This window comes from Coenobita brevimanus, chromosome 18 (genome assembly GCF_032717465.1).
Source record: "Coenobita brevimanus isolate Jiangsu-jjx chromosome 18, ASM3271746v2, whole genome shotgun sequence".
NCBI classification, from domain to species: domain Eukaryota; kingdom Metazoa; phylum Arthropoda; class Malacostraca; order Decapoda; family Coenobitidae; genus Coenobita; species Coenobita brevimanus.
The window spans coordinates 16508793-16526323 of NC_136971.1; the positions used below are offsets into that span (position 1 = coordinate 16508793).

General features: G+C 42.3%; 1 protein-coding gene across 1 annotated transcript in view; it reads left to right on the forward strand.

Moving 5' to 3' along the window:
* Window positions 1-17531, forward strand: part of LOC145391405 (neuronal acetylcholine receptor subunit alpha-10-like) — a 71409-nt gene that overhangs the window by 40671 nt on the left and 13207 nt on the right. The window contains exons 4-7 of the mRNA XM_080266013.1: window positions 7529-7712; window positions 9994-10210; window positions 11128-11262; window positions 17071-17276. Coding sequence (XP_080122139.1) covers window positions 7529-7712; window positions 9994-10210; window positions 11128-11262; window positions 17071-17276 — 742 coding nt within the window. The remainder of the gene's footprint in view (window positions 1-7528; window positions 7713-9993; window positions 10211-11127; window positions 11263-17070; window positions 17277-17531) is intronic.

Below are 17531 nucleotides of genomic sequence, written 5' to 3' on the forward strand. Positions count from 1 at the left end.
AACCAGGACTGAGTAGCCTCTCTCCGGGCCTCTACGCTCCTGATAAGGCAAAAAAGGATTGGATGATGGCTGGAGGGATGATTGCTTTATCCTTTCAGAAATATTTGTCTTGGGAATAAACTCGCACTGCAGCAACACTCACTGTGAAAGCATAGCTTACCTGGTTTCAGATACTCTTTTGAGCGAGTGTACAGTATGTGACGAGTTGCCTTTCGAGACTGTATGGATATATGTAAAAGAATAACTAGACTGGGTTAATTTGCTTACTTGTTTATTAGCTTCTTAGCTGGAAAGCCAAGTATAAGGGCTGTGGCACTTCGCTTCATAAATTCCATACTTTCCATACACACAACCACACGTCCTTCTCATAGTAGTCGTCCATCCACAGGTCCCAAGCCTGTCACAGCTCTGACAGACCCGTTTTACCTTCACAAATGCCCAAACACAACACACCTATCCACATCACACACCTTTCCTACAATTTCCCATATCTCCCCACACATCCTCCCCACAAGTCCCTCTCACATACATCGCAATTCTGCTCCATTCCTGACAGGCACGTTCCGTCCCCCACGTCCCCCACGCACCTGCCCCAGTCAAGAAACGTGGAAAAAATGGAGAGCGTAATACAATCTTGTCGGGCGCGGGGAAAGAGTGGGCGAACAATGCCACAATATATCTGCCGTAGCGCTGCGGTGGGGGCAGGGGTGGAGGAAGGCAGATTTACACGCTCTGTGGTTGTTGTTGTTGTCGTTATTGTGGCCCCCCAGGCTCAACTGAAACGTGGACCTGATGAACTGCAGGGTTAAGTTGCCATTCTGAGGTACACCATCTTTCATTTGGGAAATAGGGAGGGACCTGTAGGATGTCTGTTTAGCCAGACAGCTCCACCGTTTTGTTATATATAGATGCTACCCGGTGAAGGTGTCCCTTCCCTTGGACATATGAGTGTGCAGCCGGGGAATTTAGGTGTGAAAGAGGGGCTTTTAAAGGTGCAAGAGATTTATAGGAGTGGGTGAGGAGTTTCTAAGTGTGGAAGAGAGGTTTGTAAGTGTGGAAGAGGGTTTTACTTTGTGGAATTCGGATGTACAGATGTGGAAGAGGATTATGTGATGAAGGGAGTTTACAAGTGTGGAAGAAATTAGAGAAGCTGTGCAAGGGGATTATTACAACAGATATGGGTCAGTTATTGGACAAGTTTAGGACTGGCGAAAGACCTAAATTTTATTCTGAGAAAATTATGGCCAAAGGCTTTATTTATAGTAAAGTATGCAGAGGGCAAGGTTGTACGTTCTTCCTCTAAGAAAGCCACCAAGTAACCAGTGAGTGGGTGGATTCGTACATGAGCAAGGCCGGATGTGGCTTCTTAACCGACACATTAATTGTCAGTTCATTCAAGCATTTATATCAGCACACTCTTATCTATCTGTCCATCTATCAGTTCATTTAATATTTACGCCTTACATTTGTGCCATTCATATTTGCAAGTAAAATTTCAGAGCATTGGTTGTGGGGTAGGTGTGGTTGGTAAAGGTGAGATACTGAGAGTGAGCAGCTCTAGGTCTGGTTGTAAATGTTGGCAGTATTTCAGAGTAACTGCTACACATCAGTTTTGGAGCAGGTTTATTGCACGTGAAACACGGAGGTATTGTGACTTGTGCGGACACTCATCATCCACTCAATGCAGTGCAGCAAAGGAGTACACGAGTGTGTGGGAAAGAAAACAACAACAGACCTAATGGTTCTTTGGGAGCTGTTTGTTACGGAGAAGACTAGACTATGATATCTAATTCTGTTAGCTGAAGATGACCAAAAAGTTACTCAACACTGAGTGACATGCCAGATGGTTTTTACTAATACATAAAGCCATTGATTTTGTTGGACAGTAGTCGTATAACCGAATCACGTCCGGTGGTCAAGTGGTTTAAGGCGCTCCAACTGGATGGGGCCCGTGAAGGTTTGCATCCGAAGGCTAGTTGGGGTTTATTGTTCACATAATTCCACTCTGGAGCAAGTGAAGCCGGTATGAGAGACGTTTGTATAACCGGACAGCTTCACCCCTCGGTCATATCTGTGCCACCATAATATAAAGACGTCCCTCCCCAGCACCGATAAATGTGTGATGAAGTAAAACGGTGAGGATGAAGAACTGTATGGGCCACTGTGTCTTTAGATATTTCAGAGCAGTTGTGGATAAGATTTTGGACAGCATGTAGTATGTATAGAACGAGTGGCCGTGAAATAAACGCGAATCAGTTCTAATTGGTCCATGCAAAATAGTTGGCGTTGTGAAGCAGGGACTAAGCAAGGCTGGTACTTGTGTATGTGTGGAAGGGGAATGCTTGTGTACATGTGTATGGAGGAGGGATACTTGTATACATGTGTATGGTGTGTTTGGGGGTGGATAGATAAGGTGATGTGAAACAGTCGCGGGCACAATATCCTATGCACGTCAGCCATGGGTTTTTGACAAAAATGCTAGATCCCAATCAACTTTGATCATTATTTTTTAATTCAACAGGATCTTAGTAGATTCTGACGCACTTTCGAGACTAATGAGCAAGAATGTAACTTTCTTTACTTTGGTGATCTTTTAAAGGTTTCAGTAAGTTCAGGGGATATCTGACTTAGTGAAGGGGTAAGTGAAGGCTATACTCGTATCTGGTCTCTCCAGTTTACAAAATTTTTCCTTGGCTGAGTAAATTCATCCATTTAAAACACGAATGAAACTGATGCTGGAGAGGGACGCCTTCGTGTGGTAAGAACCAATATAACCAGGCAATTCCGCTAACCGGTTATACAAAAGGTCCTCAACTTCCTCCGTATCCTCCGAAAGGAAGTTGGTACACTGCAGGAGGAGGGCAGCTTAAATCTGCAGTCCACTGGGTTCACGTTTCAGATGAACCTGGAGCTACAATCTCCATTATGAATAAAATTAATTTGGCATTTTCGTAGTGAATGGCCAAAAATCTAGGTTTTGTAACGGCTTACCAGCTTCAGGCTAATCGTGTGGATAGGGGCGACGCCACTTCCTTAGCTCGGCTCACTTAAAATTTCTGCTACCCCCATAGTTTTGCTGCTGACATAGTAATTCAGAAAACCTTGTATATATCCCATTGGATCCCCGGGGTGCTGGGCAAGGCATCGCGCTGGCTGGGCACTAGGCGTACCGCCCTCCGCCTGTCGGCTCATAGTCGCGAAGCTCATAGGTCCCTACCCGGGGGTTCCCTACTTTATAAAGACTTGAAAAATCCCAGTTCTGTCCAATATTCCGGACACCGGGCTGCAATGGTATATATATATATATATATATATATATATATATATATAAATTATTCCGAAAACCTCCCGTAAAAAAAATCATTTTCCGAAAACTTCGTATATAAAAAAGTCATATTCCGAAAACCCCATAATTCCAAAAAAAAACAGTACTTCCCAAAGTCTCATAATTTTGAAAACCACGGATTTCAGAAAACTTCATATATTCCAACCAAACGACTTGCATCTTTGTCGGTGGTGGTTGCGTACAGTCTTTTAAATACGGGCGGCAAAGGAGAAGTTTCGCCAGAATTATTGGGGGTCTGAAAGTCGAGGAGGCCGAACTTTTCCATTTTTGTTTTGATAGTGAGTGTTTATGTGCGGCGGGTGGCTCTGGGATTGGTAGTGGAGGTGGAGGGTGGGTGGAGGGGTTGGTGGTAGGGATGATGGCGGTGGTGGTAGGAGTGAGTAGTGATAAGTGGTAGTGGTGGGGTTCGTGGTAGGGGTGTTGGCAGGGGTGGTGGTGGAAGGGGATGAAGGAGTTGGTGGTATGGGTGGGGGTAAGTGGGGATGATAGTAATGTTAATGACAGTGGTGGTTGTTGTCGGGGTGGGGATGGTGGTGGTGGTATAGCTCTTTCACTTTAACTTCGCCTAGACTTGTGTCCTTTAGCACCTTACTTCACGTCGCTCAGTGACAGAATAATGTAATGCTGTGGCTCTGCATCCTTTCCATGGCGCTTCTTCATGGCTAGCACAATATTCTGGTGCTGATGTATTGTCACAACTCCCCATTGAAGATGGACGATAATTATAATAGGCCAAGTTAAAGTGAAAGGAGTATATTGGCGGTGGGGATAGGTGGGAGGGTGGGGGTGGGTGATCTTTTAAGAGCAAGTAATAGTTTCCTTGTGATGTGAAAAATGAGGTTTAGGGAAGTTGTGTGTGCGTGAAAGATGAGAAGTGTTGTGCAAGAGAGTTTGTGAATGATGCTTTGATTCTGCTTGTAAGTTGTGTGTTTGGAAGTCTAAGAGAGTAAGTGATATTTTCCCTGTGATATGAGAAATGGGAGTTAGGAAAAATTTTGTGTGAGGGGTGGGAGTGGATCGGAGAGAGAGAGAGAGAGAGAGAGAGAGAGATTAAAAGCAAATTTGAAAGCGTTACGTGAGAGATTTTGAAAGTGTTGTGTGTGAGAGTGTAAAATTGTTATATCCTGGAATTTCAGTGTGTTATATAAGTTTCGAGTGTTATTTGCGAGAGTTTGAGTGTTATGCATGAGAGTTTGAGAGTGTTGCGTGTGAGAGGTTGAAAGTGTTAGGTACGAGTCAGAGAGTATTATGTGCAAATTTAAGAATGCCGAGGATTTGAAAGTGTTGTGTGTATTAACTTCTATCTATCTATCTATTGCCAGACGCCTCAATCCCGTTTGGGGTGGCCACAAACAAATCGCCTCCAAGTCGCCCTGTCCCCCGCCATTTCACTGCCCTGCTCCCAACTCACACACCCCTCTCTAATATACCTCTCCACCCCATCCCTCCATCTCATCCTCGGCCTCCCCCTCCCTCTCCCCCCCTCCACCCCACTCACATACACTCTCTTCGTCAGTCTTTCAGCCCCCATCCTCTCCACATGGCCAAACCACCTCAGTGTGTTCCTCAAAACGCTTCCTATCATATCCACATCCACACCACAACGCTCCTTTATATCCTCATTCGTTAGCCTGTCTCTCCATGTGACTCCACAGGCTCCTCTTAAATAACTAATTTCCACTGCTCTCACTCTTGACTTGTGTCCTTCCAACAACGTCCAAGCTTCACTTCCGTACGTTAGAGTTGGTATCACATTACTGTCATGTAGTAACTTTTTCACTTCCATGCTCACTTCCCTGTTTCTTATCACTGCTTTCAAAGAACCAGCAACCTTTCTTCCCTGCTGTACCCTTTCAAGCACTTCACCCTCCAAACCTCCATCCTTACTCATCACACTACCCAAGTACTTAAACGTACTCACATTTTCCAATTCCTCACCATCCAACCTCGCTGTACATTCACTGACTTCACCTCTCTCAAAGACCATCACTTTACTCTTCCCTACATTCACCTTTAGATTCCGTTTCGTACACACTCTCCCAAACTCATCCACCAAGCCTTGCAGCTCCCCTTCGTCTTCACTCAACAACACAGTATCATCTGCAAACAACAGTACAGGGAGTTTCCAAACACTATCCTCTCTCACCAGGGCCACTCCAACATCCACTACCCTACCTTGTACCTCTTTTATTACCCCCATCCATGTACAGATTGAACAACCATGGAGACATGACACATCCCTGTTTCAACCCAACTTTCAAAGAGAAAAATTCACGTAGTTCACCATCCACACGCACTGCAGCCTTAGCACCATTGTACATACTCTTAACAGCATTCAACAACTTCCCATTAACTTATTAACTTATAGGTAATATATTGCATCTAAAGTGCATAATAGAACAAGGAAATTCGTATATATGTGAGAATTGTCAAGTTTTGCCTTGTATATGACAAATGGGCCTCGATAAAAGTACATAATTAAGAGTTAAAAGAGTAAGGAAAATTTTGCTTATGTGGGTAAAATTAATATCAAAAGTGTACGTGAAATATATATATATATATATATATATATATATATATATATATATATATATATATATATATATATATGTTTGTTTTGGAATACTTTTGATTTAATATTAAAAATATGATAATGCTCAATGAAGACATAATATGTAAAGAGAGTAAATTAAATGATTTATAGCTTGTGAAATTAGTATTTGCTTTTACTACTCTCTCTCTCTCTCTCTCTCTCTCTCTCTCTCTCTCTCTCTCTCTCTCAATATGATGATATTCGGCCCCTCTCCCCAGCAGACCGCCTTCACATAAATCTTCTTTTTGTTCAGTGGGCCGCCCGTATTGCTTCAGCTTCCCAGAGAGAGAGAGAGAGAAAGATTATCACTATATTCTTTACAGTTATATACGTAGTTCTTACCTTCCTCATTGAAAAAAAAAAAAAAAAAAAACATGTAAGAAAGTCGACAGTAGATTTAGTAGGATTTCGTGTGGCATATTAACCTCCCTCACTCCCTGCGTGGTGCCAGAGAGGGGCGCTTTCACGTGGTGGCACTGATATGACCGGGCGGTGGAGTTTCCCGGTTATACAAGAGTCCCTCAGTTCCTTTCCCATCTCCCGAAAGGAGGATGGTATGGGTAGATCGCAGCGTTTCTCCGGGGAGGAGTGTATATATATATATATATATATATATATATATATATATATATATATATATATATATATATATATATATATATATATAGCAAATGGCCATTAGCTCTTAGATCCCCATATTTCCAGCCTCTCCAGCACAGTTCCATTACCACTGCTAGCTATTATTTTCAGCTCCAGTTCCTGTCATCTCTCTCTCTCTCTCTCTCTCTCTCCATAATAATTGGTCCTCTCCGTCTCTTCACTGCCCTCCTTCTCTTCATTATCTCTCCCTCCCCATGCAACTGACTTCACTCTTTCCTTTCACTTTCCTCTCTCATCCTACTGACACTCTTTATCTCTGCTTTCTTCTCTTCCTTCCTTTACTGACTCCTTTATTTCCCCTCTCATCAGTTCTTCCATTTTCTTTTCACCCTTCCCTCACTTCTCTCCATCTCCCATTCTACTCTCCTTTACTCAACTCCTCTCCCCTTCGTCCCTTCCTCCTCTCTTTCTCTCTTCTATCCCTCCCTACCGTCATACTTCTCTTTATTTCTCCTTGCCGGCCTGTTCTGCTTTTTCCAGTTCATATAAACTATAGAGACGAAGGTTTTTGTTGTAAAATATCGACATTTGCTGATGTTAGCGATGGGTAAAGTGGCCAGACTGTTTCCCTGCATCCCCATCCCCTCCCTCTCCTTTTCCCTCCCTCTCTTCATGAATTCCTCTTTCATTTTACAGTGTGAACCCTCAACAGTTATGTTATAAATGACAGCAGTGAAGTGGCGTTGCAACTATTTTTCTCCATGTACTCTCACCCACCTCTTTTTCTCTTCCTCCTCCCTTTCCTTTCTCCTCTCCACTCCATTAATTCTCTCCTCTTTCCCTTCTCACCTCTTCCCCTTCTCACCTCTTCCCACTCCCCTTCTCCCTCTCTGCTCTCCTCCCCCTCCAACCAATTCTCTCTAATCTCACCCCCTTATTTCTCTCTTTTCTCCTTCCCTCCACTAACTCCTCCCTCTCTCTCCTCCCAGTGCTGACGCCCAGTACACAGCAGCCACCATCAACACCAACGTAATAGTAACAGCGGTGGGGGAGGTGACCTGGCTATCTCACGGCATCTACCGCTCCTCCTGCGATATGAACGTAGAGTATTTCCCCTTCGATATACAGAGCTGCAAGATGATGTGGGCCTCTTGGACCTACGATGGCTATCAGGTAAGAGCAGAGAGAATATATTGGACAAATATAGGAAAACAGAAAGGGGGAGAAGAGAAGTTAGTAAGGAAAATGCAATGATAATACTCTTGCCTTCGACACACAAATGAGAGAGAGAGAGAGAGAGAGAGAGTTACCTTCCCCTTTGTCATTCAGAGCTGCAGGGCGTGATGTGGACTTGCTGGTGAGGGGAGAGAGAGGAGAGGGAATACAAAGTAGGAGGAGAGGAGGGGAAAAGAAAGGGAGTAAATCAGAGAGGGGAGAGATTTAGTAAGTGAACATTGTACCTTTCCCTTGGACATTCCGAGCTGCAAGATGACTTAGGTGAGAGGTGAGGGGAGGCGGAGAGGAGGGAAGAATGATTGGGTAGTAAGGAGGAGAATATAGAGAAGTACGTGAAAGATGGACTTGGGGAGAAGAATTCTAGTCAGATTTCAGGTGAGAGGTTTGAGCGAAATTGAGAGAGAGAGAGAGAGAGAGAGAGAGAGAGAGAGAGATGTGGGTAAGAACTGTGATGAAAGGTAGAAGAAAACAATCAGGTAGAAAAGTAACAAAGGAAGAGAAGTGTTTTAAAGGAAAAAAGGAGATGAAAAGGAGAATAGAACATTACCCCCCCCCTCCTTCGCCATTAAGGAGGGGCAGGGTAATGTGGGTCCCCAGCACCGCGATAGCTATCAGTTAATTAAGAACAGAGGCATAGAGAGAAAATAGGGGAGAGAGAGAGTGAGAAAAGGAAGGGATAGAGAGAAATCATAGTTAGAAAATTAAGTCAAGAAAAGAGGGCGGGGCAAGAATGAAAGCGTGCACTACTTGCAAGAGAGAGAGAAAACGAGGGACAAAGAATGGAGAAAAGCTTAGAAGAGAATATTGTGTGTGTGTCATAGTTTTCAGCTTTCACATTTATTAACCACCAGGTGTGATGAGTAAGGATGGAGGTTTGGAGGGTGAAGTGCTTGAAAGGGTACAGCAGGGAAGAAAGGTTGCTGGTTCCTTGAAAGCAGTGATAAGAAACAGGGAAGTGAGCATGGAAGTAAAAAAGTTACTACATGACAGTATTGTGATACCAACTCTAACATACGGAAGTGATGCTTGGACATTGTTGGAAGGACACAAGTCAAGAGTGAGAGCAGTGGAAATGAGTTATTTAAGAGGAGCCTGTGGAGTCACGTGGAGAGACAGGCTGACGAATAAGGATATAAAGGAGCGTTGTGGTGTGGATGTGGATGTGATAGGAAGCGTTATGAGGAACACACTGAGGTGGTTTGGCCATGTGTAGAGGATGGAGGGTGAAAGACTGACGAAGAGAGTGTACGAGTATGTGAGTGAGGTGGAGGGTGGAAGAGGGAGGGGGAGACCGAGGATGAGATGGAGGGATGGGGTGGAGAGGTATATGAGAGAGGGGGGTGTGAGTTGGGAGCAGGGCAGTGAAATGGCGGGGGACAGGGCGCCTTGGAGGCGATTTGTTTGTGGCCATCCCAAACGGGATTGAGGCGTCTGGCAATAGATAGATAGATAGATAGATAGAGGTACAATCACCCACCTATATAACCTATATACAACAGGCTTTGGATAAGATCACAGAATCAGCTTGTTTTCATCTTAGGGAAATGGACCACTCCTATGACCTTAATACCAAGTTGTGGTTGCATGAAACTCGATGCGCATGAGTTGGTACGAATGACACTCCTTGGTTACTAGTCAAATTTACCCTCCAGTCTAATTCCACGTAACTCCTAACCGAGCTAAAAAACAAACAACTATAGGAGAGCAATTTTGGGCGTGGAATTTCACTTAGTTTTTCGTGTAAATAATGGGTTTTCTTTTCCCGCATAAAGGTTCGTATAAAAAGACTTGTGTTGACATTGTCCTGTCTGGCACACAATCTCTTTTATTTGACTTAGGCCCAGAGGAGTGGCTAACAGTAGTCTGTCTAGTGATTTCCTAACCTTAGCTCCTGTAACACTCATGGATAGATAGATAGATTGATAGATAGATAGGGAGAGACTGAGTGACTGAAATTATTAGCTTTTTAATTTCATGCTACTTACCGCTCTCTCTCTCTCTCTCTCTCTCTCTCTCTCTCTCTCTCTCTCTCTCTCTCTCTCTCACACACACACACACACACACACACACACACACACACACACACACACACACACACACACACACACACACACACACACACACACACACACACACACACACACACACACACACACACACACACACACACACACACACCACTCTAACCACTCCCTCCCTCTCCTATCTCCTGAAACAGCTCGACTTGATGAAGCAGATGGACAACGGCGATGTGTCCAATTACAAATCCAACGGAGAATTCGACTTAATAGAGTTCACAGCTGCCAAGAACATCACCTACTACTCCTGCTGTCCTGAGCCCTACCCGGACATCACCTTCACCATTAAGCTTAGACGCAGGCCAATGTTTTATGTGTTTAACCTTATCCTGCCCTGCGTTCTCATCAATGGAATCGGTAAGTTTTGGAGTGTGGTTTCCAGTTTCCCATCGTTAACGTTATCGTCATCATCATCATCCCAGCCTGCTTCTCCTGCTATGTGTTTTTATTTTCTTCATCTTTATCTTGCCTTGCGATTGGAGTGTAAACCCTCCCTTTAAAATTTTCCTTCATGGTCTTTGTGCCAGTATATTCGTGCTTTTGTTTGGTTTGCATGCTAAATACGAGGTTGATAATATTTCCGAGTCCTCCAAATTCTGACATACTTTTTTTCATCAGTTTTTCAGTAAATTCATCCGGTATTTTGGTTCGCATCCTCAAAACGAGATTAGTAAAGACGCGAGGCCCTCCATCGTGATTTTTCCTCGTCCATCTCCCAATGTAGTCTTCAGTTATTTTTTGTTTAATTTGGCCAAGTTTCACCGCAAACAAAAATATCAGTAGTCCTGCGTTTTCTTCATCATCATCATTATCTTCATCATTATCATCATCCTCTCCTGCAACCTCATTAGCGGGATTGGTAAGTTTTATTTCCTGGGCCAGATTAATTGAGTCGGGCTTTCCTAGGGCCTGGATATCTACATCGGACATTGATTCATGTTTTAGTGGTACCGGACGCACTTTGCACCTCTTCCTGTGCGATTTAGTTTTCATATTACACATCTGTGTTCTCTGTTATGTTGTTCTGTCGTTTTGATATCAATATACTGCTTATCCCTTCATCTCCCAACCCACTGCTCGACTACCTACCTCTCTGCTAATCTTCTTACCTCTGTTCCTTCCACTTCCACTACGTGTACCTACTCGTGCCTCTATTATATTCTCTCTGCATATCTCCCCCTCTTTATATCTCCCAGCCTCCCAGTTCACCTCTTTCTCCCTCTTCCTCATACCTCCCTACTCCCTGCTTACCCTCCTCTCCCCCCCCCCCACAGCCCTCTTGGTTTTCTACGTACCGAGTGAGAGCGGGGAGAAGGTGACTCTGGGCATCTCTGCGCTGCTCTCCATGACCGTCTTCCTCATGACCATACGAGAGTCTCTGCCGCCCACCGAGAAGACACCGCTCATTAGTAAGTGTGTGTGTGTGTGTGTGTGTGAGGAGGGGTGTTTGTGTGTGGGTGGGTGTGGTTGTGTTTGGATGTGTTGACCTTTCATTAATTTTTCATACCCTTGATGACCTTTGCCGTCTAATGAATATTCGCGATTTTTATGTTGAGCGTAAATGAAATACAGACTGACCCTTTATTACCTGCATGTTGACCTCTCATGAACTTAATTAACTATGCCGGATACAGTCTGGATAAAGAGGAATAAAAAGAAAGAAAGAATGAAACGAAGAAAGACAGTAAGGAAAGAAGGAAGAAAGAAAGAAAGAAAGAGGAAGGAAAAGAGAGAAAAAGGTGAATGTTGAGAATTTGTGTTGCTTACATTGTATACTGAAAAAAGTGAAAAATATTATGATGATTACCAAAGCATATCACAGTGATCAAGAAGAGTTAATTACGAAACCTCGAGAAAAAATGATCCAATGAAACGGATGAGTCATGGGCAAGGTAACAGTCAAAGTAAGTAAATAAATAAATAAATAAGTAAATAAATAAATAAATGAGCGAGGTAAAAAAGGGAAAAAGAAAGAAAATTATAAAACTTTGTGTTGATAATGCATTTGGTGTGGGTAAACTTGCGAGCGCTGGAAATGCAGACGTAAATTGCTTGTGTCTGTCAGTCGTTTGTAAGAAAGGCACACACAAACATCCAAGGAAACACACACACACACACACACACACACACACACACACACACACACACACACACACACACACACACACACACACACACACACACACACACACACACACACACACACACACACACACACACACACACACACACACACACACACACACACAGAAAACACACAAAAAAACAAAACAGTCGAAAGTCGATAGCGAGGGAAACAGCAAAATGAGAGTTAAGGTCAGGGGTCTCTGGGCTGAGAGAGAGAGAGAGAGAGAGAGAGAGAGAGAAAGAATAGGAAGAACTTGTTGGAGTCTGCGAGCTATTAAAAAAAAAAAAAAAAAAAAAAAAAAGTGCTGAGTCCTGGAAAAGAGCGTGGGGTTTTGGAAGAGAATGCCATGAGTAGGATCAAAGGAGCAATTCTGGAGCATCTGGTGGGAGGTGGAGTGTTGGAAGAGATAGAAGGTGTTCTCTTTAAATAAAAACCAAGGACTCTTCTAACTTCACTTTGATTATTAAGCTCATTCCATTACACTGTTCCATCGATATTCAAGGTTAAGGGATAGAAATTTCTCTAAACTAAATATTGTCGCATGTCATTAACCAAAATATAATGCTAAAATACGATACCTCTCCTGAAGAAGTAACTAAAGTTCTTTCACCTTAATTTGGCCCATCGTTTAGTCCTTTGAGGGCCCATGCCACACAGGCCATTGGCAGAAAATGGCAGTGCTACGTATCTACATCCTTTCCATAGCACTTCTTCGTGACTAGCATCTCTTAGAATCTTGTTATGAGTCATTACTGAAGATAGGAGGGTAGTTTTAGGCCATGTTAGAGTAAAAAAGGTATAACATAAAATGATAACTAAATGAAGGAAATCTGATCGCAGTTGGGGAATGAACAACAGAAAACTTCGTAAAATTCCAGAATTCAAAATACCTCGCTAAGCCTCTTATCTTTTGCCTGAGCACACAGCATCTCCAGCGGTCGCATTGTCAAAAACGCTCGGCAGCCACTGTGTAATGCGCCTTTCAATATCTGATTACTTCCCTTCCACATCAGAGCCAACTCGTCGGGGCATTTTTAAATCACAAAGGACACTGGCTTGTAGATAACAGATAGCATTTTTTTTCCCCCTAAAGGATAGTTCTGGCATCAGTATACAAAAGCAGGTTGACTTGTAGAGAAATATCAGTATTTTTTTTATTTTTTCGGACTTCTGGTTAGGGGTTCATTAAGGAATAAAACAACAAAGAAGTAGTATTAGTTCTACAGGATTTGATTAAGGATGGTATATTTAATAAAACAGAAGAGGAAGTTGACTTTTAGAGAAATCATGTTTTTTTTTTTTTTTAAGTTTGAGGAAAGATAAGATATCAAAGTACAAAAAGAAGTTGATTTTTGAGAAATAATAATAGCATTTAGGAGTTTTGATTGCCATTAATATGTGTAATAAAGCCAAAACTGTGATTGACTTTTTAAAAAGTAGTATTAGTATTTTCGAAATTTGTATTGAAGCTTTACTGAGTAATAAAGTTTAAATGGAATCTGATGATGAATATTTAGAAATCGTTCTTGCTCTCTCGAAACGACTTGATGAAGCGTAAGAGAGGATAGCTGTAATGTAATTAGTGAAGGCTGAATATAACCCTTCAAGCTCGAATGAGCCCGCTAAAGCTGAATGAAATCGTCTTTAAATGGAAAGTGTATACTGTATAATGATAGAGAGAGAGAGAGAGAGAGAGAGAGAGACTTGAACTGAAGGAGTTACCTCGGGGTGTATTGTAATGCAGCCGTGGAGATATTCCGCTATTCTCCACCACGTGAAGGCGTCCCTCTCCCACACAAAGCATAGGAGTCTTTATAAATACCGCCCCTGGTCCCTGTCATCGTCTTCCCCCTCAAGGTATTTCATAGCAGCTGGAAATGTCGTCCTCAGATTGAAAGCAAACACGGGGCGTCTGCAGATCAAAGGGCGTAATGGCTCTTGGCGATTCATTGCACAGAGACTGGAGTTCTGTTGCACAGCTGAGAGAGGTGATTCTGATTCTGTTTCTGATTCTCACTTAATGCCTTCAGTCCTGTGACGGATTTTTCATTTCACGTTACCTGTTTCCAGATAATATTTAGCGTAGTGGTGATTCTGATTCTCACGTGATTTCACTACCATGACATATTTCTTTTTATTTTTGGTGTTTTTAGATAATATTATTCAGAAAAGAGATTATTCTTATTTTTACCCGTCATTTTCCCTGTTTCATTTCATTTTTGGTATTTCCAGATAGTGTTATTCAAATCTGGAGAGACATTTTGAACTGGAGGAGCTAGACATAGCTTTTATGGAGCAGGGTCAAGGGTATTTCGTTATTCTGGGTGCCCATAGTTGATTTTCGTATATTAAGCGAAACTCCATCTCTGTAAAGCGCTGTAACCAATATCAAACAAGTATCCTTTGGACACCCAACCTATAAAACGATTTCCTTCCACTTTTAACCTTATTAATAATTCCAAGACACACAACCCAGCTGATGGTTACTATGAACATTTTAGCACTTGAGAGAGGGCGGGAGTTGTGGATCATGGACAGGCACGGGTTTTAGTAAGTTTTATTGAAATGGTTGATATTCCCTTTTCATCTTAGCTTACCTAGACTTTCGAACCTCTTCCAGTTTATATATATCATGTAAGTCAGTGACAGAAAATGACAATTGGTATGGCTGTTCATCCATTCCTTAGCATTTCATTGTATAGAGCACCATATTCTAGTGTTAAATTATTGTTACGACTCAGCGTTCAAGACGGAGATGGCAATTTTAGGCCAAGTTTGAGAAAAGTATTATAGGTTAAATAGATATTTTGGAGAGTCCATGGCAAGACTTGTGACCTCTAGCAGCAGTAGTAGTGGTACCGGTAGTAGTAATAGTTGTTGTGTGTGTGTGTGTGTGTGTGTGTGTGTGTGTGTGTGTGTGTGTGTTCAAACATCTCAGGTGTTTTATTTTTTCCGTACCCCATATTCAGGTGGGAAAAGGGTGGAAATGGTGGATGATGTAGTTATCACATTATTGGACATTTTTTTTCGTGTTTGCCAAATTTAGGTTATTTACTTTCCAGGTTGACAAAGGCCGTTGAAGTTTTAGAGGTAGATTTTATATATATATATATATATATATATATATATATATATATATATATATATATATATATATATATATATATATATATATATATTTGTGAAGTTAGGAAATATCGACGTGATAGTTATTCAGCCATTACAAAAAGCTGACAAAAAAAAAAAAAATCTGAATATTTCCATTCGTGTTCAAAGCCTTTACGCCATTTTAGCTGCTCAGTAAGGCAAAATGTTTTGATAATATTTTAGTAATTATGCGTTGTTGTATCGCGCTTGATAAAGGCGGAATAAAAATAATTATATCATCCAGGTGGAAATGTAACTGAAAGTTATAATGATTTGAAGGTTGCTGTTGGTTTTTTATATTGAACTCCACCAACGAAGTTAGAAGAGGTTATGTATTCACCTATGTTTGTCTGTCAATCTATATTTCCAGACGATATCTCCAAAAGTTCTCAATGAATTTCAATGAAATTTGGTGGAAGGGTGTGCCATGGGTCAAGAAAGAATTGATTAAATTTGGGGGCGGATCCGAATCCGGATCCGGATACTATGTATAATGTCACCAAAAGTTCTCAATGAATTTCAATAAAATGTTGTGGAAGAGTGGACCATGGGTCAAGGAACAATTGATTACATTTGGGGGTGGCCCAGGATCCTATGTACTCCACACAATATCAAGGATCCGGATCCGGATCCTTTTTAATGGCATTGGCGGAGGTATGAGCTCTGAGTGCTTTCCTTTGCTTCGTATAACTCCCATAAGCTAAATCAAATCGTCTGGAGGTTGCATGAAAGAGGTCAAAATTCGTTCCCCAGGCAGTTACCTCAAATTAACCATTTAAGGCCAATCTTGTGTGGGGAAACATAGGAGAACGGCATTGTGTTCTTTGTGCCTAGCTTTTGCGTTGCCCGTTCCTAGTAATAGCGTTGGCACTGAGCAGTATTTTAGGTACTGAGCAATGTTCTGGGTACCGAACAATATTCTGGCTACTGACCAATGTTCTGAGTGCTAAATAATATTCTGAGTACTGATCAGCATTATAGTTACCCTTTTGTATTCTTGACTTAGTGATATTTTCGTTACTAAGCAGTACCCGGGGTACTGAGCAATATTCTGACTAAAGACTGTATTTGTGTACATATCTGGGGTACTCTGCTGTATCCGGAGTACTGAGCAATATCCATCTCGTGGGAAACATTTGTACCCAGGCGCCGTGAAATGAGGGCTCAGATTCGCTTTAAAGTGACGAAACCTTAATTTGGACTCCCTCTATCTCCCTTCATTCCTTCTCTACTCCCAGCCCTCCCTCCCATCCAATTCCTCTCTCTCTCTCTCTCTCTCTCTCTCTTCTCGACTCCCACCCTCCCTCTTTTCCCTTCCCCATTCTCCCTCTCCTTTCCTTCCTACCCCCTCTCTTCCTCCTTTACTCCTCTCTCCTCTCCTCTCCCCCATTACTCCCCTTTCCCCTCCTTTCTTCCTCACCTCTTCCCTCCCAATTCCCGATTCCTACCCCCTTCATCCTCTCCTCATAGTCCCCCCCCCTTCCTTCTTTTACCTATCCCCTACACCCCCTCTGCCCTCTGTTCCTCTCCACCCTCCCTCCGCGACACCTCATTTTGACTCCCTAACACTTCTATAAGGCGTGAAAAAGTGTAAAGTCGCATTAATTTTTCACTTGCAGTCCAAATCTCTTCCATCGACACATAAAATGTTTGTGTAACTTCTTGGCGCTTCTTCCTTAGCGAATTATTTTGCTTATTACACCTTTATAGTGTCTGTTATGTTTCTTGCAGTATATCTTTTTAATAACTAGACGTTTGCGTTAGTAGCCGACCAGGAGATATTTGAGGAGTATCAGACAAAAATCGGTGACGAAGAGGCGCGTTTGGAAGAAGCAGAATTAATCTAAAAAAAAACACATAATCGTGGTTAAGACGTTAATTTAGCAACTAGTACCATTAAAATATAAAATAAATACAAAAAAAATCTCTTTTCCCTCCACAGGCATGTACTACGGCGTAACGATATGCCTGGTGAGTTTCGCCTCCGGGATGTCTGTACTGACCCTGAACATCCACCACCGGGGCGTAAGGGGGACGGAGGTGCCTAGGATCGTGAAGAAAGTGGTTCTAGGGTGGCTCTCAAGGCTCGTCTTCTTGCACTTCGAGCCCCCAGTTATACCCTCAGAGGATAAGAATGTCCATATGAACGTAAGTATCTACAAGGAAACATCCCCTTCCTATCCCTTGAAGATGAAGTAATGGGAAGATGATACTGTATTTTAGAAGCTGAAATAATGTATATATCCTTCTATGAATATGCATGCGCAGGTAAATTGTTGTGGGTCCTAGTGTGATTGATGTGTATTTATATGAATAACATACTATTGTTATGAAGCAACATACACTAAATACTGCTCCATATACCTCTGTGGGATACTCAAGATGCATGATGTCTATGTATGC